Raw genomic sequence first — 27,844 nt, forward strand, 5'->3', positions numbered from 1 at the left:
TGTACACACCAAACTCTAAATGACTTTGACAAATAAAGACAAGAAAATTACAAAGTACACATCTCGACGCTGAAAAAATATAATTTTTGCTGTACCGAAAGTTGGAAACACCACCACAACTTATTTTGGGGTGGCAGCCCAAATTTTTAAAAAAATTGCCCAACAATTATAATCATCAAAACACAATAGACTTATTGCTAAAAAAGAAGTACAACATCATCTGTTCTTTGTTTACAATCCCATATACACTGGTTCTCTCTTCTTACTGCTACCGTTGGACATGCTAGTACTCAGAAGCGATTCTTCTTCGGTCCCTGTGAAACGTAGTTCTCGTTGACGTTTTTTGTACTGCACAAAAAGCCCAAATGATATTAGCAAGACGGCAGCGCTGACGCCTGCCAGCACAATGTAAAATTCTTTGGTTGCTACGCAGACCTGTTGGTAAAAATGAACAAAAAACAAATATTGTATGATTAATACAAAATTAATTAAAATTTTTTTTTTTAATTGGAGCATGGATGGTGAGCACAGAGCATGATGTTAAAACTCAAAAGATGGCAGCTTAGAGAACAAGGAACAACCCGAAGTCTGCTTTACCATAGAAATTTAAACTGCCGATCTTCAGCGCAACAGTCGAGTCTGTGAACATATGGATGTGAAGCTTGGACCACATGTTTAATTTGCACAAAGCTGTACAATATACAGGGTACAAAACTTATAAGTTCCCCCTTGTACTTTTTAAAATAAGTAGAAAAATATTTTACGAAATGTAAAAATGTAAATAGATATGTATAACCCTATTTGTTTTACCTATGTGTACCAATTTATAGTGTCATACATCATTGCGTTCAGTCACAATGGCTAATTATGTAAGAAAAGAGGTTGTTTTAAAAGTTGTACCTGGGCCCATAGCAGTCAGGTTTTCTTTAACAAACAGATGAATAGATCTGGCCTGCTGTAATTTGTTTGAGAGTTGACTCCTGTAGACTCAGATGCAACTTTTAACACAGTTTAAAACGGTCTTTTTTTACATGATGAACCATTGTGACTGAGCGCAGTGACGTGTGGCGCTATAATTTGTTCCATAGGTGTAAAACAAATAAGGCTACATATGTCTTTTTACAGGTTTGCATTTCGTAAAATATTTTTTGATTTATTTTAACAAGTATTTTGGGGGGAACTTAAGTTTTGCACCCTGTATTCGGTGCCATTATCTGCACGGTGCATCATCTGTACACCGTCACTAAAGGTAATAACTGAAAATAAATACTTACTTTTTTGTCATTTTTCATGAATAACGGTGCACATTTGATGTAGTGTGGCGTATGACTGCCTTTTAGGACATGATGCTTCTGGCGGACATGGCATAGGAGAACAGTATATACACTGAAACAACAATAAAAAAGGTTATCAAAAGTAGTTTAAAACTGGTCTTTAGTATGGATATGATACTTGCTGGGCAATAGAAATTTTCCGGGCATACAATATATGCGAGTTGTCCGTCTTGGTCCTGGTACCATCCCTGGCTACACATAAATGCACATAAGTTCCTGTCAGGGCCTTGATTTCGCCTTGGTTTGCGAGAATCAAAGTCCATCATCACTGCACTTACTGTATGATACAATGAGAGAAGTTGATTCTCACAACCGAATCTTATGAGAAGCATTACGAGAATCAATTCTGTGATTGTCGTCGAAATCTAGGCCCTGCCTGTCCCCGGGTGGGATAAAGGAGTGGGGGTGGTGGATTTGATACTTACTGTGCAATAGAATTTTCCGGGCATACAATACATGCGAGTTATTGTTCTTGGTCCTGGTACCATCCCTGGCTACACGGTGTACATAAGTTTCTGTCCCCTCCCTGGGTAGGATCAAGGGGTGGGGGTGGTGGATTTGATATTTACTGGGGAATAGATATTTTCGGATGCCCATAACGCTGCGCCACCGTGCCTCCAAATACAATACATGTGAGTTGTCCTTGATCCTGGTACCATCCCTGGTTACATGGTGCACATAAGTTCCTGTCCCCTCCCCGGGTGGGATAAAGGGGTAGGGGTGGTGGATTTGATACTTACTGGGCAATTGAAATTTTTCGGGCATACAATACATGTGAATTGTCTTTCTTGGTCCTGGTACCATCCCTGGCTACACGGTGTACATAAGTTCCTGCCACCTCCCCGGGTGGGATAAAGGGGTGGGGGTGGTAGATTTGATACTTACTGGGGAATAGAAATTTTCCCGGGCATACAATACATATGAGTTATCCTTCTTGGTCCTGGTACCATCCCTGGCCACACGGTGTACATATGTTCCTGTTCCCTCCCCGGGTGGGATAAACGGGTGGGGTGGTAGATTAGAAGCTTACTGGGCAATATAAGTTTTCCGGGCATACATGTGAGTTATCCTTCTTGGTCCTGGTACCATCCCTGGCCACACGGTGTACATATGTTCCTGTTCCCTCCCCGGGTGGGATAAACGGGTGGGGTGGTAGATTAGAAGCTTACTGGGCAATATAAGTTTTCCGGGCATACATGTGAGTTGTCCTTCTTCGTCCTGGTACCATCCCTGGCCACACGGTGTACATAAGTTCCTGCCCATCCCCGGGTGGGATAAACGGGTGGGGTGGTAGATTAGAAGCTTACTGGGCAATATAAGTTTTCCGGGCATACATGTGAGTTGTCCTTATTGGTCCTGGTACCATCCCTGGCTACACGGTGTACATAAGTTCCTGCCCATCCCCGGGTGGGATAAACGGGTGGGGTGGTGGATTAGAAGCTTACTGGGCAATATAAGTTTTCCGGGCATACATGTGAGTTGTCCTTATTGGTCCTGGTACCATCCCTGGCTACACGGTGTACATATGTTCCTGTTCCCTCCCCGGGTGGGATAAACGGGTGGGGTGGTAGATTAGAAGCTTACTGGGCAATATAAGTTTTCCGGGCATACATGTGAGTTGTCCTTCTTGGTCCTGGTACCATCCCTGGCCACACGGTGTACATATGTTCCTGTTCCCTCCCCGGGTGGGATACAGGGGTGGGGTGGGAGTGGTGGATTTAATACTTACTGGGCAAAAGAAATTTTCCGGGCATACAATACATGCGAGTTGTCCTTCCTGGTCCTGGTACTATCCCAGGCTACACAATGTACATAAGTTCCTGCCCCCTACCCGGGTGGGATAAAGGGGTGATGGTGGTACTTACTGGGCAATAAAAATTTTCTGGGCATACAATACACGTGAGTTGTCCTTCTTCGTCCTGGTACCATCCCTGGCTACACGGTGTACATAAGTTCATGCTCTGTGTGTTTTTGGCATAACCTTTTGCGCAGTCTGTACAATTGGTGGCACCGAAGGTCTTAGCTTCTTGGCCTGCTTGGCATGGGTAACAACTGAAGCAAACAAACAAATTGTATGGTTATTATCATAAACAAAGCGCCTTTTATGAAGTGGACGAGGCAAATTCACAGACGGAAAGACAAAATTAGAGAAGCCTGCCCCAGTGGTTAAGGTCTTTGGTGCAGGCAGTGCCCTAGTACATTCCCTGGCTGGGGGAAATTATATATGTGACATAATCAAGGGAAATGAGTCGGATATTGCTAATATTGATTTTGAGATATTGTCAGAGAAAGTGTCAAAATTCTTTTGTTTTTTTTGTTCAACATGGGGTTTTAAGTTTCTCAAAGCTCTAAATGTCCTCGTTAGAAATATATGTAAAAATCATTTTCGACCAGGGTCGACATGTGACTCGTTCCCCTTGATCATGTGACATATTCAATTTGAATTTTGGGCCAGATGCAATGGGAGAGCTCAGCAACTGTAACTCAGTATATAAAGAGAGTTTTTCTTTTGTCAAAACCAATTTGAAGAAAACTTACTAGTTTTTCTTGCTGACAGTTTCGTCAGTGAGCCACTGACTTTATCAAAGCTTGGTGTTGTTGTGATGATCCAACAGCTGATGACTGGCGGGAAGTTATGTCACTTCCGGTGTTAAAGCAAGAAAAACTAGTAAGTTTTCTTCAAATTGGTTTTGACAAAAGAAAAACTCTCTTTATTTGTTGATTACCAAACCTGATGTAACTCAGTATCTTCATAAACATGGGTTGATAGTCAAGAAATAAACATATTTTGCAAGATCTGTATGTGCTCTGTTCATTGAGGTACATTTCGTCACTATCGACCGATATTGCACTAGATAGCAAATCAGTACAGAAAATTGAAGTGGACGCAATGAATTGTGGGAAGTGTAAGATATCTTCTCTGGCAAGGTCCATCCGTACTTTTCAAAACTTACAGTTGAAATCCAAACACCCCTATGCCCCCCAGTCAGAACTCTTGCCCCCTCCTGTTGTCCCCCTCCCCTAGTTAAAATCTAAAATTACAAAAATTTCCACTTTTCCAATTTTGCACAAAATGTGTTGATTTTGCCCCCGGAAAAAAAATTCCTGGCGCCACCACTGCTCCTGATTGGTTAATTGCATGATATAATCATCTGAGTAACCAATCAAAATAGAGCTTATAGATATCTTAACAATCTTTAGCTTAAGGGGGTACTACACCCCTGCCCGATTTTGTGCCTATTTTTGCATTTTTCTCAAAAATTATAGGGTATTGGTGACAAGTAAGATATGTATATTATAGGGGCAAGGACTACAACTACAGCACTGGAAATTTTATTTCAGCATAGACAACAGTTGTGGAGTTACAGTCAAAAATGAGGGGAAACCAATATTTGATCAATAAATCAATAACTACTTGCCTTGAGTTGCTGAATTTTCAGTGCAGTAGTTGTAGTCCTTGCCCCTATAATATACATATCTTAATTTTCACCAATGCGCTATAATTTTTGAGAAAAATGCAAAAATAGGCACAAAATTTGCCAGGGGTGTAGTACCCCCTTAATACCATTCAGTCCCGACTAATTCTTACCAAGTATCTGATTGGCTCAATACATGATACAAGCCTTTTTGTAACCAATCACAGTAGTTCTTAGAGGCTGTACGCTACTCACCTTGTGCAGCCTATTTTATCACAGTATGATCCTGTTGAACACTCAAAACACCTGGGCTGCCCTAATTGTGGCTGGTATGTCCCTTCTGTACATTTTGTGCAATTGACTGCTGGTTCTTCTCCAGAAAAGGAACCTATTGATATACACACAAGAAGAAAATGATTAGTTAAGGTGGTACTACATGTACACCCCTTGATAAATTTGTTACTGTTTTTGCATTTTTCTCAAAAAATAATAACACACTGGTAACAAAAGTTATATATATTATAGCGGCAAGGAATCCAGTTACTACACTGGAATTTGGTGACTCAAGACAAGCATAACGTTATTTATGACAAAAGAAAAGAGGTACCGCTAGAATGTACCTCATTTCTTAACATATATAATGAACCATTTGTCTTGAATCACTAATATTTCAGTGAAGTAATTTGATTCCATGCCCTATAATATACATAACTTTGTTACCAGTGTGTATTATTTTTGAGAAAAAAATGCAAAATGTGTCAAAAATTGATCAGGGGGGGTGTAGTACCACCTATAAACAGTTCGTGGTTCTTATTTAACAAATATTAAACTTTAGGCAACGAAAAACTCTATGTGTAGTTTTTATTATGGTTCAGCGCTGCGTTCTTTATGTAGAGGCACTATATATAAGCATTTTGTATGTATGTATGTGTAAACATATTTTTCACATAGGGTTTGTCTGGCGATCAAAGGTATCCCTGAAAAATAATATTGTATCGTTCAACAATTAGCAAATTTACTGCTGTCTACATTGTATACAGAGGAGTTTTAAGACAATTCCTCCAATAAAATCTGTTCATTTTCTAAACAAACAGTGTGATTTTTTTACAAACGCTACACAGCATTTTCCAACTTTCAGGGTAGGTTGCCAAGGACAACATAACAATTTCTTTATTTGGCCTTATATTAGTTAGGTGAAAAAATTCACTTTGGTGACCACTCTCTGGCTAGTAAGGTTTGACGATTGATTCGTCTTCTATGGACCATTTAGAAAAAAATTAGCCACCATGTCCCTCGCGAAAATCCCGTCATTTTTCGCTAGAGCCCAAAATCCAAAATGGCCGCCGCCACCATTTTGAACCAGAGCACCTATAATCATGCACAAAGACACTTTTTCGGATATGTCGAGTACAAGGATTCCGATTCTGACATTAGTTTGACATTACGGCATCATTTTCACCCAGAAATCCAAGATGGTGGCGGCACCATCTTGAAAAATTTAGTTTTGAACAAGAGGACCTAAAATGGTATGTACAAAGACACTTTTTGGATAAGTCGACCACAAGGATTTCAAATTTGACATTACTTTGACATTACGAACTCATATTTACCCAGAAATCCAAGATGGTGGCCGCCGGCGCCATCTTGAAAAAAATAAGTGTTTAACCCGACTACCTAAAATGGTGTACAAAGACACTTTTCCGGTAAGTCGACCCCAAGAAATCCGAATCTGACATTAATTTGGCGTAATAACTTAATTTTTGTCCAGAAATCCAAGATGGCCCCATTTGGTAGAAGCGTAAATGTGATTTTTGAATGAGAGCAGAAGCACAAGTGTGTCATTTCCGCCTTATCTGGGGTTCAGTTAAGGCACCTTATGTGGGGTTTGGATGCCTTTTCTGTGGTTTATGTTCCTTATTAAGGGCTAAGGCACCTTATTTGGGGTTTAGACTGCTTTATCTGGGGTCTACGTCGCTTATCCGGGGTTAGGCGCATTATCTGGGTTTATATGCATTATCTGGGTTTAGACTGCGATATGCTAAGGTTAAGGCATCTTAGCCACAGGTAAGGAACGTAAACCCAGGATAAGGCCGTCTAAACCACAGATAAGGCGCCTTATCCCTAGATAAGGGATGTAAACCCAAGATAAGGCAGTTTAACCCCCATATAAGAGACATGAACCCCAGATAAGGCGAAATGACACACTTGTGCTTCTGCTCTCATTCAAAAATCACATTTACGCTCTACAAAATGGGGGCCATCTTGGATTTCTGGGCAAAAATTATGTTGTAACGTCAAATTAATGTCAGATTCGGATTTCTTGGGGTCAACTTACCGAAAAAGTGTCTTTGTACATGATTTTAGGTAATCTGGTTCAAAACTTATTTTTTTTCAAGATGATACCAAGCGCCACCATCTTGGATTTCTGGGTAAATATGAGTTCGTAATGTCAAAGTAATGTCAAATTTGAAATCCTTGTGGTCGATTTGTCCAAAAAAGTGTCTTTGTACACGATTTTAGGTCCTCTTGTTCAAAACTAAATTTTTCAAGATGGTGCCGCCACCATCTTGGATTTCTGGGTGAAAATTATGCCAGAATGTCAAACTAATGTCAGAATCGAACCTTGTACCGACATATCCGAAAAAGTGTCTTTGTGCATGATTATAGGTGGTCTGGTTCAAAACTTAAATTTTCAAAATGGTGGCGGCGCCATTTTGGATTTTGGCCTCTAGCAAAAAATGCCGGGATTTTTGCGAGGGACATGGTGGCTAATTTTTTTCTAAATGGTCCATAGAAGACGAATCAATCGTCAAACCTTACTAGCCAGAGAGTGGTCACCAAAGTGAACTTTTTCCCCTAACTATATACCAGGAAACAATTCTATTCCAAACCAACTCTTATTATCATGTGCTTATCATGTGACAACAAGATACATTGATATTATGTCCTTCACAATCCCATTTCAGGAAATTGCAAATGTTAATCAAAACTCATTGTTCCTGTTAGGCGAAAAAAAATATATATAAATGCCAGCGTAGCAAGCAGGAATTTGAATATTTCTATCCTGTTTTCCTGCGACTTTTTAGAGCGTGTTGTTTAAAAGGTACCCATATTTATGCGCCAAAAATCGTTTGTCCCCTTCTCAGCAAAAATTGCTTTCGACCTGCCCAAAAATTGCTTGCCCCCCCTTTTGGCTGGCCAAAAATCCCCCCTAATTTATCCTAGGGGAGGGCTCATAATTACTGCACTGCCCCTGATTTGTTAATTTTTTTTTAATGGGCTATTCGGTTCAAATCCACAGTTTTCCACACTACCTCTGTGGAAGATTTTGGCAAGATCTTCCCCAGGGGGGGGAGGTTTTTCAAATGTAATTGGTTAGTGTTAATCATTTTGAAACCCATACTCCCTCTGTATTGTGGCTTTCACCTATCTTCCACAACTGGAGTGAGTATTTCAAATGAAAGTTACCCAATTGTCTATTCTGTTCAAAATTCATACTCCCTCTGTGGAAGACTTTAGCTAAATCTTCCACAGGGGGTATGTGGATTTTAAATGGAATAGCCCAATGCACTATGTCATGTTAAAATCGGTGATTAGTTGTTTCGTTATCAAAAACTTCCTTCACCCAATGGAATTTGGGGAGCTGCAGAAAATGGGTGGATGTTACAATCTAAGTGCGGATAGGTTTGCGCCGGGTTGGCTGCAACTAGCCTAGTTGATGCGATCTGATTGTGATGATTCACCACGAATTAGCGAAATTACAGCGCTTTGAATCCTCTGGAAAAAGCGCTATATAAATACCGAAATTTATTTATTTATTATTTATTATGTTAACTTACCAGGCATACATATGCCACAGTCTTTTGATCCAGACACATTGGCATGTCTGCCATTATTACACACTTGACATCCTGACATACCACGTTTTCTGTAAATAAAAATGATAGCATGTATGATTATAGTTAGCACCGAGGGAATTTGTGACGGGCAAAAATCCTAAATTTCACGAATTTTGTGTATAATCACGAATTTTAGGTTCTGCCGCGAATTTTAAGATTTTTCCAAGATATCCAAGTATTCATTTTCCAAAAAAGTTTTCACAAAATTGAAAGAATCCACGGTGATCTGCAATACAAATTACAATCCATGCAGAAAAAAGTACAGAAAAAAGACCATAGGCCTTTATAATGAATTCAACTCTGTGCCGCATTATTCAATTTAAAAAACTGCAAATTTGAACTTTTTGGGGAAAAAATCACGCAAATCAAATTTTCTAAAACTGGTGCGCAAAATTTGTTCTCAAAAATTGTGCATTCAATTATAGTTTACAGCAAGGTTCTTCAGCGATCTGCCAATTTGGCGCAGTTTACGGCGTATACAGAAGTGGGGTTCTGATCAAGTAAAATCAGTCTGAAGTTGTCAATTTTCAGCTTTTTACATGATTGTATAAAACATTTGCAAAGCTCTATTTTGCAGAAAACCCCATTGAAATTGATCATTTAGTTCCAAAGATATGAACAGATAAAGTGTTTCTAAAACAATATGTAACAAAAAAAAATTATATTGTCTTTGTTTGGCTATACCTGAAAATCAATATATCCAACTTCCGGCTGATTTTGATCAGCTCACATTTAGGAGTTCAGGTGAAAAACTCTATGTATCCAAAGCCTGTCTTATTCATTTTTGAATGATATTAATTTTATGTTAAGATATATTCAAAACTCAAAAGTATGAAAGTCCATTTCAGGTTGGCCTTAACCCTGGAAGTATACAAACTTTTCTGTTCTGTTATTGGTCTAAAGTTTATAAAAGTATACATACTGTATTGTCTGTAATAAATGCTCCCCCCTAAAAATAAACGCCCCTCCAATTTCTCAATGAAAAATAAAATAAATTAACCCAATTTTGGGCAAATAAATTAACCCAATATCTGGGGGGAAATGAAACAAAAAAATTCTTCAGACAGCCAGAAAACATAATACATGGTAAAGGTCAAAATATAGTACATGGCATATTAAACAGTAAGGCCGAAAAAAACTGTTTGATTGGCATAACATAAAAAAAATTAGGGTAGGTAGGTAGGGATTTTTGTTTTGTTTTTTACTTCTAAAGCTGTAAATTGCATTTCATAAAGGCCTTCGAACTTTTTTCTTCTTTTTTAAAATTTAATACAACAAAGTCAGGGTCGGGCCTACTTTAGGGTCGGTCAGGTTACGCCAATCAAACATTTTTTTGGCGCAATCCCAATTTCCACCTGAATACTTCATACACATTTATGTGCCTGTATCAGAGATCTATTCCGATCACAGTTCTTCAGATGTGAGAGGTGAAATAAATTGAGATTAGTCCCAAACAGAAATGTTTGGTAGACTCATAACCGGTGCGATCTTACCTTTCCGATGTTGATTAAGATACTTCTTGCATCGATCCCGAGATGCGGAAAAAACCAATAGTCATTTTGTCCCACATAAATGAATAAATAACAAAACCCCGATCCCCGGTGGACTCACCCAAAAGGTGACGTCACACCATATGATCGCCCCTTATCCGACTTGGGATCCCCTACTCGGACCAAACTTGTAGGGGTGGCGGGGTCGGGATAATCAACATCGGAAAGGTAAGATCGCACCGGTTATGAGTCTACCAAACATTTCTGTTTGGGACTAGACTCAGTACACCGGTCGATCTTACTGTTTCCGATGTTGATTAAGATACTTCTTGCATCAACATCTGAAAGATCGATCTAGCAAGTAACCGACGGATGGAGGTACAAGATTGGTCAGCATCTGATCAGGGATCGGGAGCGGTAACGATGGTTTTCGCGAGGTCAGAAAATATTTTCCCCAACGGTCGGGAAACAAAAAGACCACGCGATCACAGACATAAACCTCCTTACTTAATAAGTTTGGTGGTTAAGAATAGCGACACTGGTTCTTACCATGCTGAGTATTCTGTATAGTCTGAAAACCTGGTACCCGTACACCACCGTATTATGATCGCCCGAACAATGTCCCGGTAAACCTCCCGCCCCGTCTCTGATTACTAACGTAAACGGAAGTATCGTAGAGAAGGGCGAAGGTGGCTTCCGGGACACCGCCTGCTAGATCTCCTCAAGGGACAACCGAACGGTATACCCAAGATGATGAGATAGCTCGTGTCGAGTGGGTCGTGAGACGCGAAACCTTCGCGATCCCCCGGACCCCACCAACACCTGGACCAGCCATTGCGACAGCGGCTGGACCGAAAACTCTGTAAGGGTGATGAATGCGGTCGTGAGTCCCTCGCAAGGCTTGTGTTCGGAAGAAATAGTGCTGCAGCGCCTTATCGGACACCCCAGCCTATCTTTGGCTTCAGTCGAACCTTGCCCAACCCTGGGGATTGGAGAGGGACGAATGTCGGTATGCACCGCGCCCGTTCGTAGTCACGAGAACAGAGCGCCGAAACAGTGTCGCTCCAGTGTTTGTGAACACGGAAGCTAACCTCGAGACCGTGTGCAACTCAGCACCGCCGTCCGAAGCCAACGCCAAACCGGAAAGCCATCTTGAGAGTTACGTATTTAAGCGTCGCTTTTGACGGAAGGTCAAAAGGTGACCCTTAAAGTAATCTAAGACTGTGTTGGGATCCCTTAGGAGGATCACTTTCCTTTTGGTAGACACTGTTGAACATACCGTCGGCGTAGACTAATAAGGTAACCATCGGCTATGATAGTCGACCCGTCTCGAAACCTCGGTGAATGGAGAGGACAGCTGACTTATAGCTGGCCCCAGTGGCCCGCTGAAGTCTTGCTTGGAACTTTTCTGTCAGAAACTCCGGAACTAGCAGCACAGAGGCTCTAGCGGAGAGCTATTTGTCTCATTGCACCAAGCGTAGTATGGAGCCAGACTCTGGCTATACGTCACGGAGGGTAGACTTCCGCCTAGCCCGGCGATGAGAAAAACAGCTTCTGATGAAAAGTATCCCTCCGCTGCGTGTTCCCTGGTAAGGGCCATGCAGCTAACTGCAGGTGCTCTAGTGATAGACTGGGTACCTCCGCTCCGGGCATCCGGAGTAGATCTGGTACCTCGGGGAGTGCCAGCGGCCTGCCGCTAGCAGAATGACAATGCAGTCTTCCCACCCGATCTTGGCCACCACCCTCATGAGTAGTGAGATCGGAGGGACTGCATAAGCTGTCATCCCTCCCCAGTCTATGGACAGAGCGTCCACGGTGAATGCTTGGGGGTCCGCGACCCTTGAGCAGTACACCGGCAGTGGATGATTGCGATGAGATGCGAACAGATCTTTCGAGGGGTGGTACATCCCCTTGAAGATCGTCTGAGCGACCTCGAGCAAGGGACCATTCTGCTGGTCCCGACACCCTTCCTCGTGACAGATTGTGCGCGAGGATGCTGGTGACGCCCGCGATGTGTATCGCTCTCATCGTAATCTACCTGAACTTGCACCACCCTATCAGGTGTCGTGCATGCAGGCTCAATCGTGGTGGCCCGGAGTCCCCTTGTCTGTTGGGGTAGGCTACCACGGTTGTGTTATCCGTCAGGACAACGGTATGTGATTCCACGATCACCTCCTCGTAAGCGAGGGAGGTTGATGTGAAACTCTGTCTCTATGGCCCCCATAGGCCCGAGACGGAGTCTCCGTGGATGTGGACCCCCCAGCCCCGTTTTGGCTATGGTGCGTCACTACGTGACATACCGGGGTGCAGGAAACCTGACACCCTGGGTCAAATTGGGCTGATGGGTCCACCACCAGAGTTCCTCTCGCGCGATCTCCGACAACGGAACCGCGAGGATATTGGGTGACGACTGGGCCTGCAAGCAGGCTAGAAGGTGTAGTTGGGTAAGCCTAACGTAGAAACGGCAGTACAGTACGAGGTCTACCATACTGGCCATTAGGCCTACCACCTTCATCCATGCCACAGCGGGTTTGCCCGAGACTCGGCCAAGAGTCAGGCACACCGCACCATGTTCGTCACCCGCTCGGGTGAGAGCACCGCGAACCCCTCCGTGAGGGTGATCTGGGCCCCTACAAATAGTGGTGTCTGCGTCGGGACCACTCTGGACTTTTTTGAGCTGATCAAAAATCCAGGGTCCCGCACCCTCGGACTATCAACCCCATGAGACCCGTAGTCTTCAGTGGAGTGCGTCCGTATATGAGCCAAACGTCCAGGTAGCAACTGATGTTGACACCCTGTGCTTCAGGTGCGCTGCCACCGCTCTGACCAAGAGTGTAAAACACCCTGGGAGAGATGGACAGGCGGATGGCGGTATCAAAACTGGTAATTTTGATCCTGTACCTAGAAGCGCAGATGCCTCCGATCTTGAGAGGCGATTGGCATATGCAGATAGGCGTCCGAGAGATCTAGCGATGCTGTTCCCATGCCCCTGATGGGGCAGGCTAGCACCGAGGCGAGAGTCCCCATTCTGAACCTCTTGGGCCTGAAGAACGTGTTCAACAGCCTGCGGTTCCGGATGGGGCTCCCGTCGCCGGTCTTCCTTGGAGCCAATGGCTCCAAGATCACCCAGAGAACGGGGGTAGACCGGGACAATCGCCCGCTTCGTGGGAAGCTGTGTGATCCCTGTCAGTAGTGCCCGACGCTGGGGGCCGTCTGACGGCACTACTGTGGACCTCTGAAATGTGCAGACGAATGTGGGGAGACTGGGTTGCCAGTCTGTAACCCCCACTCACCACTGACCATACCCAGGCGCTCAAAGAGATGGTTTCCCACCTCTGGGTGAAAGCCATAGCGGTCGCCCACTGGGAGATCCCCTGTGGAAAAACCGCTGAGCCCCCAGGAATGCTCTGCCTAGCTTCCCTTGGAAGAGCGCTTGCTCTGCTTCGGGGCTTGCCAGCTGTTCCTGTGCTACCCTTGCGCCTCCCAGAAATGGGTGCTGCAGAGGTAGTGGGCTCGGTACTGTTGGTGGTGCACGGCCTGCTGAAGTCGGAGCTCCTACCCATGGTAAGGGCAGTTTCCGACCTCTTCAGAGTGCTCCCGTTGGTAGCTTCTTTGCACGGTCCTCCACCGTAGCGCAGAAGCATCCAAAGAGAAAAAGGACCCTGCCTTTCCATCGCGTTGAGCGATTGGAGTGGCAGGCCCCTCCCCCCGGCGCTGAGTGGACACCCTATGGGCTAGGCCCATGGAGCTCTCGTTGAGGCTAGCTGTTAGCACCGCTAATAGGCTCACCCCGCGGAAGAGCTCAGATGTTGTCTGGCGTGATACGCTTGACGCGACATCTGGGTCCCTCTCGGATCCCCTCAGGTAGGTCCCGTGGTCCTCCTGCGTTACATCGCAGAGGAAGGCGTGCAAGCACGCGGCGTCATAGCTCTGCTGAGCTCGACCGCCCTCCGCTTTCTACCCGTGAGGTTTGCCGGGCTGCGAGTGCAGGCGTCCCCTGTGAGGAAGCAGCAGCTGAGCATCCTACTGAAAGGATCCCTGGTCCTCCTCCATGGACTCCCCTTAGGGGGTGTCCGGAGGAAGATCAGTGCTGTTGCTCCCCTCGCGGGCCAGCGGGGGATGGAGATTGTAGTGATGTCACCACCGGACTCAGCTTCCGACTCCTTTCCCTCGCCCACAGTATCCGTATCATGCTCCGATGATGACGGTAACTGAGGACGGGCATCTGAAAGCGGGTAAGAAGGCATAACCACTGTGTGGCTCGCCGACTACCTGCCAGCAGAAGAGGGAGTACTCCCGAAGACCCTGAGGTATCCGCCATGGCACCACTGGGTCCGCATGCTCTCGCAGCCGTCGTCCTAGCGCTAGCAGCCCGGGGCCTACCCTGATCAAGATCTGGGTTAGCCCCATGCCGGCTGGCCTGACACTTGCCACGGTGCTAGGCCGTGGAAGAAACACCCTGCGGCGGGTACCACGGGCATACCCAGCCGGCAGCTGACCCTGAAAGGATCCGCCACCAGGGTAACCCCATGGTACTGCAGTACCAGCACCGCCTCCCCTTGTTGCCACAGAGACTGTGGCGACTAAGGCGGTGCTGCGGTACCGGTCGCGGTATCAGCGTGGGTACCGTGAGGGTTCCCAACTGTGGACCGCTGTACCCTCGCCACACTGCGTTCCCTGTTTGGGGGATCAAGCTGTGTGCTGGCGTGGTACCGGCGCGGTACTAGCATGGGTACCCGTGAGGGTTCCCGGCTTTGTGCCGCTGTATGCGTGGTTCCAGCGTAGGTGCCCGTGAGGGCTCCGGCTGTGTACCACTGTACCCATGCCTCACTGCGTTCCCGCAAGGATCAAGCCGTGTGTATGGGTACCCTTCTACCGGCTGTCCCTTGGCTAGAGGGAGCTTGCCTAGTACCACGGGTAGCTGAGCGTGCATACCCCCGATCAATCACCTCGCCACCTGAATAGGCAGCGCCAATCAATGGAGCTATGCCCTGTTGATTTGACAGTGATCGATCAAGAGAGGTAATTGACCCATTGACGGTAATGGATCACCCACGCTCCGCTGGCTCTCGAGGACATAAGTGGGTTGTTGATCAGCTAGGCTGTTCAAGCTACTTACTGTACCCTCTAGAGCTTCGCCCAAGGTCGCTGTGTGTGGCGGACCACTCACGGCAGCTATGGGCGGGTGCATAGCGGCTACCACTGAAGTCAAGCCGTAGCTCGCCTTTGTAGCTGCCACCGAATGCACCTGGGTCGCTGTCCCGTGAGAGACTGCGAGCCCAACCCCTGAATAATCGCCAGCCAGTCCCTGTGGACAGCCAGCAGCTATTCTAGGGCCCAGGGTATCACTCGGCGGTCCCGCCATGGAACGCTGCCGTGACAACCCCAGTTGGTTCTGCTAAGACTACACCCACAGCGTTGGCCGCGGTAGCGTCTCTGCTGAACCCATGCATGCTAGGGTTCAACCCAGGCAAGCCCGGGGTACCCTTGCATGCTGCCCGTCGCTGGCTACTACTGTGGCTGCTTGAGCCCGTAGATATGCCTGCAACAGACGGGTGTCCTCCTGCTAAAAACCCGTGAGGATTTTCGCTAGAGGACTGGTATCCTCCTGCTACAAAACCCGCTAGGGTTTTCGCTGGTGGTTACCGCTCTGCTGCCTGCTACTTTGCTCCGACGTATAGTCAGTGCTTTACGCTGGCTGCTGAGCCTTTGGACGCGCTTAGCAGTCCCGAAGGAACCACCTGCTTGTCCGGGGACCGGAGCCCCTTAAGCAGACCTGCCATGACCCATAGGGGCTGTCACAGCAGAATCTACCGTGTCGACTGGTATCCTCCTGCTGCAAAACCCGCTAGGGTTTTCGCTGGTGGTTACCGCTCTGCTGCCTGCTACTTTGCTCCGACGTATAGTCAGTGCTTTCGCTGGCTGCTGAGCCTTTGGACGCTTTAGCAGTCCCGAAGAACCGCCTGCTTGTCCGGGGACCGGAGCCCCTTAAGCAGACCTGCCATGACCCATAGGGGCTGTCACAGCAGAATCCACCGTGTCGACCTTACCAGTGCCCTTGGTAGATTTCTTCTTCGTCTTATGGCGATGGCGGAGCCTATCCCAATCGTCAAGCTGGAACTCGGAGAGTCCTAAGCAAAAGAAAGACATCTAGAAGATCGTGAGCACTCCCTGTGGGTGAAACAGAGCGGGTGTGGGGCCCACTCCGTCACCAGGGAAGGGCAAGCCCGACAGGGCCGAGGCGAAGCGAGGAGAGAAAGGGAGGGGGCACTACCCCCCAACACGCGACTCAAGCCCAGTAAGCAAACCTGAGCACGGAGGCTGGTCGCTAACGTTAGTGGTAAAAGTAAGGACTGGCTAACTTTATTACTAAAATGTCAGACGGGTCCCTACCAATCCCCACCGTATGAATATCTGATTAACTCGTCTTTATTGGACGGTAATGAAGACATAACGATAGAGTAATCACCCTAACATAGCAACAATAACCTACCGTACATGAAATACAATGTGTATGTACAAACATCTATTGTAACTTACAGGCTGCAATGGTTGTTTTACGTGGGAAACAAAATGAATGGCGTCAACGAAGCGGCCATTTTGAATTGCTCGTGTGTCCCGTATACAAACGGAGGCACGATATGTAGCTAAGTTTTGGATCGTTTTTTTTCACTTTTTCGCCAGAAAATGCCGTCAAAACTATCCTCAGCCGAACAATACCGGTTTGGTTTTACCTAAGGTGTGAAACTACAACCGTATATCTCGCCTTAATTAGAAATTGATACACAGTGCTATGAACAATCGATAGGCACGTCTGTGTCAGTCGGAGACCAAGGAGGATAAGGCGATCATATGGTGTGACGTCACCTTTTGGGTGAGTCCACCGGGGATCGGGGTTTTTGTTATTTATTCATTTATGTGGGACAAAATGACTATTGGTTTTTCCGCATCTCGGGATCGATGCAAGAAGTATCTTAATCAACATCGAAACGGTAAGATCGACCGTGTACTGAGTCTCATCATATACAAGCTAAGGTCATTTGTATGAGTTTCACTAATACATTATATATGCAGAAAATGTAACAAAATATTGTGCAGGTTGGAAGTGATATTTCATCTGTGAAGGCATTGATGGTTATAGCCACTTTCATGCAACTTAAGTTGGTACTACACCCCCTGATAAATTTAGTGACTAATTTTGCATTTTTCTCAAAAAATAACTACACGCTGGTAACAAAAGTTATGCATATATTATAGGGGCAAGGAATCCAATTACTTCACTGAAATCTCAGTGATTCAAGACAAGTGGTTCATTACACGTATGTTTTTAAGAAATACACTCTTGCGGTACCTCTTTTCTTATCATAAATAATGTACCGCTTGTCTTGAGTTGCCGAAATTCAGTGAAGTAATTGAATTCAATTTCAGTGAAATAACTGGATTCCTTGCCCCTATAATATACAGAACTTTTGTTACCAGTGTGTTATTATTTTTTGAGAAAAATGCAAAAATAGTCACAAATTTATCAAGGGGTGTAGTACCACCTTAATGACAGTTAAAACATGTACGGGTGTTTTAAACTTGATTTGTTTTTTATTTTCTTAAATTACATTTGGCCCCCAGTCTCGGTTCGGTTCCATCTCTGGATAATGTAACAATAAATAATTACATAATGCCCTATGAAAAAAATATGAAAAGTCCTGTAACCCCCCCCCCCCCTTATTTTCTTCAATGCCAAAAACCCATTCCTCTTCATCCACAAATCGACGCCACTAATTACACCCACCACAGTCAACCATGCAGCAATATAGAAATATACTCGTATTATAAGTGAACGCGAAAGTCCATTGAGCGCTGATTCCAAGACTGGTCCAATCTGTTAGAGATCTCCCTTCCAAATTTTCGTTCAACGAAGCACGTTGTTTCGATGTCACTTACGAAAGCCCCGCCCAGTTTCAATTCAAATATGGTAGCACAAAGCTATGCCGCGGGATGTGACGCAAGATCGGATGGGACACTTGTCAACAACTGAGAGGTATTGAGCTCAAGTGGCACGCGTCTGATAGACCCATGGTACGCGCAATAATAAAAGGCAACCACTCGACTCGGACTTAGGCCTATTGTCCATATTGCGTATATTATCGCGTGCGGTTTGCAAATGTTTGCACATTATTTAGCTAGGAAGCCTTTTCAAATATCCCCGCACTGCCAAGCTGCGTTGATTGGTCGGATACAATATCGTTGTTTCAGTCGCTTACACAAACGTTAATGTAGTGAAAACATGGATGTGGTATATAGAAAGATTGTGTGACTCCAAATCCGTAAAAGTGAACTCCCAGCATTTTGTGGGAACTTGAAGGCAAATTGCTTACAGACTGGGAGGGTCCATGTGTTGGGTTGATTTTTAATGCTATGTAATCTACATTACCAGTCGTTCTCCATGGACCCGAGGGAGGGTCTACATGTTGAGTTGACACTTTATCATCAACTCCTGCTCCTAACCATACTTACGGATTAGCGTAACCAGGATCACAAGGGTCACATTGCGTCTGTCCTTCATCCTTTTGATAATATCCCGCTGTACAATTCATACAGTCAACAGTTCCACTTGTATTGCTCATTGTCCCCACCGGACATTTTCGACACACTGTAGCCTGTGTCACATTGGCATAGTAACCAGCATCACAGGGCTCACATACTGAACTCCCTGAGTTTGTCTGGTTGTGTCCTTTGGCACATGGCTGACATACAGTACTGTTTGTTAGATTAGCAAAAGTTCCAGGTTGACAATCCTTGCAGACCGATGAACCTTTCTCATTTGCATATTGACCTTCAGAGCAGGGGTCACACTCTTTACTCCCTGTGGCACTGTAACATCAACAGAATTTCAATGGTTATTCAATACTTATTACTGATCACATTGAATATTTCATGATTCAATATAATATGCAGGGTTTTAAAATAAGGCAGGCTCTCGCTCCAAACAAGTGTGAAAATCACTGAGGGTCAGCCGATATTATGCTTCCCTGCCGGCTAGTGAAATATTGTCACTACCGTATGTTTATGTTTGGTGGTTTCATAAGATCTTTCATCAGGGAAAGGCAATTCTCAGGACTTATTGGCCTTCCTGCCTTTTCCACCATACATATTTTTGGATTTTTTTGTAATTGATATATTTCTTAATGTTGTGAGATATTTTATTGAAATAAATGAATAAATGAATGAACTGTAACTAGAACCTCATTTTGAGATCATGAAATCACAATGGCACAGCGGAACAGCTCTGACACATAATCCAAAGGTTGTAGGTTCGAGCCCCGGCAACCCCACCATGTTTTGCCTTTGAGTAAGGTCCTTCATCTCGATTATTCTTCTCCACCCAGGTGTATAAATGGGTACCGGCATTCTTAAAGGCTAGGAAAGTAACAATCTCGCTGTGGAGGAGGTGTGGCGATCCCCCTACAGCAACATTTCACGGTGGGGTCCGACCTAATCGCTAACGAAAGATAGATGGGCACTCCGTCCTGTAAAAAATGCAGGTTTGACTCCTTTACCTTTTATGGTTCAAGGGGTCGATACTACGGATCAAAAGCTACCTAACCCAAACCACTGAATGAAACCTTGTATTAATTGGCTCTTCCATTTCAAATCCACACTACCTCTGTGGAAGATTTCGGAAATATGTTCCACAGGGGCGAGTATGGATTTCAAATGGAATGAACACATTAGGCGACTCCATTTGAAACTTACCCTCCATCTGTGGAAGATTCAGGTTGAATCTTTCTCAGAGGGTGTATAAAATTCAAATGGAGATGCCCAATGTGCTAATTTCATTTGAAATTCATACTCCCCCTGTGGCAGATATTTCCAAAATCTTCCACAGGGGTAGTGTGAAATTTATATGGAATAGCCCAATGTGTCCTTACTTGACAGCGTATCCTTCAGGGCATTCCATGCATACTATCTGCCCTTGGTCTGGCTGATAATGGCCGGCATCACATGGTGTACAAATACTGCCGCTGGGATCATCTTTACACTGCCCCTGGGATGCACAGCATACACAGTCTCTAGAGTCTAAACAAAGAAGAAGAAGATTCACTCATACATTTTGAAATACAGGAAATTTTAAAATTATGTTCAGTAAATAATAATAGTTATCATCAGCTTGTAAAGTAACAAGTATCCTATTTCTGAAATCCTTATGTATTTTGTGTGTCCCTCTGATAATTACAAATGTTACAAACCCAAGTACATGTATGCTACCTTCCTTTTTTAGGACTGATGCTTTAGGCTGAGCTAGCCTGGCTTGTCCATTTTGCATGGGTCTGAGCCATGGAAGTTCCATGGACTCAAGCAGTGTCCGAAATAAGGAAAATATGGAGGTTGTCCTGAGGATAACTAAAGCATAAATTCTTCTTGTTCCCAAAACATTTTGGTTGTCCCCAAAATGTGTCATAGTTTTGAGTGCAAAAAATCAAATTTGTTTGATGTCTTTTTTGTTTTGGAAAATCTGTCGCCATTCTGATCCCCGGGTTCTGATCTCAAGTACTGCCACCATTGGGTAACTCAATGAAATGGTTAACAGAACTGGACATGCTGAACAAGTGGACATCACATACCATGTGCTAGCAGTAAGCAGTGGTCTATAATACAATGTAGATCTCGGTGGTGGCCGCATCAAATTACAATCAAACATGAAGTCAAAAGTCAAAATTTAATGTCAAAAATCATGATTTTTGAGGTAAAATATAGTGGTTGTCCAGGGGATAAGTACATAGCTCAATATGGTTGTCCCCAGTGATTTTTGGACAAGAGGACAAGAGGATAAGTGCTTATTTCGAACACTGGACTCAAGCATGTGTTGTCCCATGGACTAACCAGGGTAAACCAACAAACAAACAGACAAACAAATAAGGTATCTTTATTTGGGAGGCACGTACAGTATTTGTTTGAAACTTTTTGAATCAGTGGATTCCCGAAGTAAAACACTGAAATAAAGCCGATTCTGTATTCTACTTTTAAGTGTCCGGACATATAATGTACTCACCCGTATTTGGTATGGTTCCTGCCTCGCAGTTACTACATGCTGGGTGATAATCTGTGCAATTTATGTCTGTTACGTCTAAAACAAGGCTGTGTATTACTGCTTCAACAGGTTGAAAGGGAATGTAGCTAATACCTGAGGAAATATATTTCAAAATATTAGAGATGACAACATGTAATAAAACTCTCAATTTTACTGCAAATCTTTTGCTCTAACTATCTCTAACTATCATGTGGAAATTCGAAGCTAGAGTTCTCGAGTAAGCCAGGGGTCAACATACGTTCTCCAATTTTCTCCAAAAAATAATATTCATGGAGTTTTTCAGAGTTTTCATAGCCCACTCCTACCGCGATTGTTTTCTTTTTAGGCTTTAGGCTTCCCATTGTATTAGTCTAGAAATCATCCCACTGCATTTTGTACAAGTAGAGTAAGAAAAAAGATTCACAATTATTTATAATAATTGTGCCTGCTCTCATTGAGCTCACGATTCGATGTGGCCGGTGCAAATAAATACCAACACAACGCAAAGCTTATGTATTTAAAAGTGTTTTATTGGCAGGCATTGGGGTCGTTCTTTGCTGGGAGTATAGTGAAGGAAGTCCCAACTCACGCAGCGTGCGTCAGTCACACATTACGCAACGAATCCATGGGTTCCTACAGTCACCCATGGAAAACAGGGTACTGAAAAGCAGTACACCATGTCCATATGGGCCAAGGGATGGTTTGTTTACATGGCAATCATTCCTTCAGAATAGGCAATACAGATTCCAAACATATAAAACTTACCTCATATCAGTTTTAGTTGCCCCTAATAACTCCAAATTGACATGACAATTAATTCTATTTGCTCAATTTCATACCAAAATCAAGGAAAACATGGTTTTGTTATTGCAAAATAACAAGAAAATCAGAAAGGTTATATCTGGTCATTTGCAGTAGGCCACTTCAGGTAATCAATATTGGTACTTGAATTGCATGACTCAGTGACTTTCTGCTCATTGTAAGAGTGATAGTGTTGTAAACTTGATTGCATAACATTAAGATTGCCAACTGACATCCTTTGTATTTGATTTTGAGTTGTCTGTTGATGGTATTAGAACTGTCATGGATGTAAACATTACACAAAATGTCAACAAAACATGCTACTGCAGAACTCTATGCCTGTATGTGTGTGTCTGAGGGCCGATCTGAGGGCTGATGACACACATTCGATGGGTGTACAACTTGTGTAAGTATTGCGTCCAGCTGCATGCTTGCCATTCTATATCAATACACAGTGTCATTAATTTTTATTTATTTCTTTTTTTTCACCGAAAAAACTTTAGGTACAAATGTATGACTTGTTTTATACGGGGATCGAAACTATTGCATCACGGTTAAACATGTTTTAAGCTATACAAACATACCTTTTATTCATCGAACAAGCTTTATTTTGTTCCAAAATCGACCATGTCCCATGATATTTTTACTTTTTTACTTTTTTTCACTGGTCAAAATTTTGTCATCAGGGTTTTAGCTTAGCTATTTAGCTCTATTTATCATGAATGACAAATCATGAAATGATTAAATGAATGATGTAAACAAGTCCATGAAATCAATTATGAAATCGAAATTTATGAATTATGTCATAACATTTATCATATTTATACATGATTTGTATCCTGATAAAAGTGATATCATATTTTATTAATTATTTACATGTGATGTTTAAGCTTACCTTGCATAAGCGTTAATAAGCAAGAAACCTGCCACGTGATCATCACATAAAACGTCTTCATCGTCACCTAGGTAGTTTTAGCATCATGTTCACTTTATTCACTGACAAATAATCACAAGTGTTCTTTGAGAAACTTTATTATTTTACACCCACTACACGCCTACTTTGACTTGTTGTTTTCTGTGTGACGCCATGTTTTCGTCATGTGAGTAAATGAGTTGCCAGTTCATTGACAAATTGACTGATCATCCGGTCGCTAATCATGCAGCTTAGAAATCACTCACTCTCTTTTTGATCTGACCATGCAAGGGAGGTCTGAGACTAGCTTTGTAATGTGAATAGCGCCATCACAAAACTGTGGTTTTGTTTCTGAATTTTCCATTTCAGTAAAACTTTTTTATTTATTTTTAATAGAACCTTATCACTCTAAGAAATAAAGGTTGTTAATAGGAGAACCCTCCCTCTTGAACCTCTGAAAAAAAAGTTCTTTAGAGAACCCTTAAAGGTTCTCTAAAGAACCAAAAACGGTTCTGTGTCACATTTTGGGGCAATTTTCCACGCTTTTGGAACCATTTTTGGTTCTTTTTAGAACACTGAGAGGATAACTTTAGAACCTCTTTAGACTAGGCCTACCTTTATTTCTTAGAATGTACTCTCTAAATGTACATGTACACCGAGTGGAAAGAGTGGGAAAAAAAGAGTGAGAGAGTAAAATGGAGGACAACCCTTTTTGAGTGGAACAATTTCACTCTCAAAAAAGTAGTACGTATAGGCCTATTCTCAAAAGAGTGAATAATGCCTAAAGAAAATGTGCTTTCTTTCATTTTAGAGTGTTTCATACTTTCATTCCACTCAAAAACGGCCCGGTTGTCCTTCGTTTACTCCTTGAATGAGTGGAAATCAACTCTTTTACATTTAGAGAGTCAGACCTTTATTTCTGAAAAATGCAGGAGCTTTGTTAATTACTCTCCTGATTTTTGTGAGGAGCTTAATAAAGAGCTCATATTTTTAACTTGAACCTGTCATAAAACACAGGATTTCAAATATTAAGGGGCTCTACAAATCACACTCCTATAATGCTGTTAAGGAGAGCTGTAAGAGCTCTGGAGCAATTAAGTTCCTTAAAAACGAAGGCCTGCATGGAGATCGAGTAGGCCTACTACAAAGAACTAAAAAGGTTCTGCAAAGGCCAGAAAGAACTATTATGAAAAAGGTCTTTAAAGACCAGCATCCGCGGGGTTCTTGCAACTTCCTAGAACCCCTAAAACCCCTAGCTATGCTGTAATGTGCTGAGTAAGGGGGTTCAACCAAAATCAACCCCTCCTTGTGCACCTCACCCGACCCCCGGGCCCGACCCCACCACCCCACTTCACACACACACCCCTATACACACACACTATACATAATTATTGGACATTGTGCACTCTCTTAAATTTTCCGATTTCAACCGAAAAGATTTCTCAAAAAAAAGCAAAAATATGGCCTCTCTCATACACGATGTTGGTCAAATTTTAATTTTTGTTTTATAATAATTTGTCGTATTATAATACCGGTACTCGACAAACAGACAAAATCAGTGTTTTAAAACTTTATTAACATGATATACGGATATATTATTAATTATAAACGCGTTTTGGTTTGGTCAAAACTTTTTAATTTAAATGTCGGGTTATATAAACGTCAGGAAAATATCTTTCAAAAAGTTTTTACGAAAAAAAAATCAATAACATTTTAAAAATGTTGTCAAAATGTTATTGTGAACCAATTTTGGTAACATTTTGGAAAATATTTTGTCTTTATGTTACAATGTTATGTTATACGGTATCAAGTTTTCAAGAAATGTTTTCTGAATGCATCAAAATGTTGTATACCCTTTATAATTACCTGATAAATATTTCCTGTGGAAAGTTATGTTGCTGGGTCTGTGTCATTACTTGGGTCATGGTAGAAAGTAGATCGGGTGCCCTGAATTAGGGTAATGCAGAGAAAATCATTTGGCTAAAGTCATTTCCTTCACTGAACTTTCTTGGTTCTTTCTATTTAACCAAATCAAGTTCTTTAGCCAAGAAAACGGTTCTTTGTAGAATCTTATTAGCTTGAAGAACCATTCAGAAAGGATCAAATGGGGGGAAATTCTTTATATAGCCATAGCCAAGAATTTTTTTTTATTAGGCCTACTCTCACTTTAGAACTTTTGCTTAGGGTGATGATGCATGATATAGGCCTAAAGGACCGTAGAAAGAAGGAAAGAAAGAAAGAAAGAAAGAAAGAAAGAAAGAAAGAAAGAAAGAAAGAAAGAAAGAAAGAAAGAAAGAAAGAAAGAAAGAAAGAAAGAAAGAAAGAAAGAAAGAAAGAAAGAAAGAAAGAAAGAAAGAAAGAAAGAAAAGAAATTAAGAAAGCAAGAAAGAAAGAAAGAAAGAAAGAAAGAAAGAAAGAAAAAAAGAAAGAAAGAAAGAAAGAAATTAAGAAAGCAAGAAAGAAAGAAAGAAAGAAAGAAAGGAAAGAAAGAAATTAAGAAAGCAAGAAAGAAAGCAAGAAAGAAAGAAAGAAAGAAAGAAAGAAAGAAAGAAAGAAAGAAAGAAAGAAAGAAAGAAAGAAAGAAAGAAAGGAAAGAAAGAAATTAAGAAAGCAAGAAAGAAAGCAAGAAAGAAAGAAAGAAAGAAAGAAAGAAAGAAAGAAAGAAAGAAAAAGAAAGAAAGAAAGAAAGAAAGAAAGAAATTAAGAAAGAAAGAAAGAAAGAAAGAAAGAAAGAAAGAAAGAAAGAAAGAAAGAAAGAAAGAAAGAAAGAAAGAAAGAAAGAAAGAAAGAAAGAAATTAAGAAAGAAAGAAAGAAAGAAAGAAAGAAAGAAAGAAAGAAAGAAAGAAAGAAAGAAAGAAAGAAAGAAAGAAAGAAAGAAAGAAAGAAAGAAAGAAAGAAAGAAAGAAAGAAAGAAAGAAAGAAAGAAAGAAAGCAAGAAAGAAAGAAAGAAAGAAAGAAAGAAAGAAAGAAAGAAAGAAAGAAAGAAAGAAAGAAAGAAAGAAAGAAAGAAAGAAAGAAAGAAAGAAAGAAAGAAAGAAAGAAAGAAAGAAAGAAAGAAAGAAAGAAAGAAAGAAAGAAAGAAAGAAAGAAAAGAAAGAAAGAAAGAAAGAAAGAAAGAAAGAAAGAAAGAAAGAAAGAAAGAAAGAAAGAAAGAAAGAAAGAAAGAAAGAAATTAAGAAAGCAAGAAAGAAAGCAAGAAAGAAAGAAAGAAAGAAAGAAAGAAAGAAAGAAAGAAAAAGAAAGAAAGAAAGAAAGAAAGAAAGAAAGAAAGAAATTAAGAAAGAAAGAAAGAAAGAAAGAAAGAAAGAAAGAAAGAAAGAAAGAAAGAAAGAAAGAAAGAAAGAAAGAAAGAAAGAAGAAAGAAAAAGAAAGAAAGAAAGAAAGAAAGAAAGAAAGAAAGAAAGAAAGAAAGAAAGGAAGGAAGGAAGAAAGAAAGAAAGAAAGAAAGAAAGAAAGAAAGAAAGAAAGAAAGAAAGAAAGAAAGAAAGAAAGAAAGGAAGGAAGGAAGGAGGAAGAAAAATAAGAAAGAAACAAAGAAAGAATAAAAGAAAGAAAGAAAAAAGAAAAGAAAGAAAGAAAAAAGAAAAGAAAGAAAGAAAGAAAGAAAGAAAGAAAGAAAGAAAGAAAGAAAGAAAGAAAGAAAGAAAGGAAGGAAGGAAGAAAGAAAGAAAGAAAGAAAGATAGAAAGAAAGAAAGAAAGAAAGATAGAAAGAAAGATAGAAACTAGAAAGAAAGAAAGAAAGAACTGACACGGAAAAAAGTAAGTTCAAGACACAAAGAAAGAGAAAGATAGTATAGGTCCTAACATGAACGAAATTATGGCAAAGAGAGGGAGGGGAAAGACTAGTTATACTGACAGTGAAAGAAAGTTATAGAGTTATTTTTGATTTAAAAAGAAAGAAATACAGTTTCCAGGAAATTCATGGGCCTACGTCAGTATGACTGTCAACTTTCCAAATAGGCCTAGAATCCAAATAGAGTTTTTCATTGCTGCATGATTGATTATCTATTATCTATGGGTTTGTTTGTCATTTAGTTGGATTCATTTTAGACCTTTGACCTGAATTACATTGTTCACAGGAATGTTTACGTAAACTTTAATTGGGCAATTTCTACTACAAACATGTGATGACGTCATAACATATGACCCATCCATTCTAGGCCTATAGTATTAGCTCCTACGGTGATCCACAGAGCATTAATAAACTAAAATATTTTACCAGAGAAGATGTAAAAAAATGCAAACTATTCATTATTTATTCATTTAGGCCTATTTATTCATTTATTTATTTATTTATTTATTTATTTATTTATTTATTTATTTATTTATTTATTTATTTATTTATTTATTTATTTATTTATTTATTTATTTATTTATTTATTTATTTATTTATTTATTTATTTACTTATTTATATTTAGCTATTTATATTTATTTATTCATTTATCTATTTATTTATTTATTTATTCATTTATATATTTATTTATTTATTTGTTTGTTATCATATTTAATCCATATATTTAAAGATATTTTTTCAGAAATGTTTTTTTTTTTTAGCTCAATATATAAATAAACAAAGTCAAACTTCAATGCCAATCAGGTGCCAATTTCTGAATTCTGCCAAACTTTTTTATGACTGAATATAAATGATAAATTCTCCAAAGAAACGAATTGTCATTGACAACTTGAACTTGTTACTAATCTTAAATCTAATAATTGATTTCTCTGTAAATCTTCAATCTGTGATTAGTACTGATTACTCATTGTAGAACTATTTGAAATACTTCGGAAGGGTAACCCCCAAAGCCTCATTTACGGCTCAAATGGTACCAGACGGATTTTCCATACTTTTCAACGTGAACAATTCGTAAAGCCATAAAACTAGTATCGAGACTAACCTAATCACCACCCAATTAGCGGATGAAT

At 41.6% G+C, this 27,844-nt stretch overlaps 1 protein-coding gene across 1 annotated transcript; it reads right to left on the reverse strand.

Annotated features, from left to right (window-relative positions):
- On the reverse strand, window positions 1-23,094 carry LOC140162571 (uncharacterized). Its single transcript, XM_072185829.1, has 9 exons — window positions 22,901-23,094; window positions 21,187-21,318; window positions 20,066-20,213; window positions 18,651-19,007; window positions 8,590-8,678; window positions 5,006-5,138; window positions 3,200-3,386; window positions 1,275-1,386; window positions 1-435 (listed from the first exon to the last, which is right to left on the reverse strand). Exons 1-8 carry the CDS (start codon window positions 22,959-22,961, stop codon window positions 1,282-1,284), a joined length of 1,212 nt encoding a protein of 403 aa, XP_072041930.1. The 5' UTR covers window positions 22,962-23,094; the 3' UTR covers window positions 1-435; window positions 1,275-1,281.
- Between the last annotated feature and the right edge of the window lie 4,750 nt (window positions 23,095-27,844).

This window comes from Amphiura filiformis, chromosome 10, assembly GCF_039555335.1.
Source record: "Amphiura filiformis chromosome 10, Afil_fr2py, whole genome shotgun sequence".
Lineage (NCBI taxonomy): Eukaryota > Metazoa > Echinodermata > Ophiuroidea > Amphilepidida > Amphiuridae > Amphiura > Amphiura filiformis.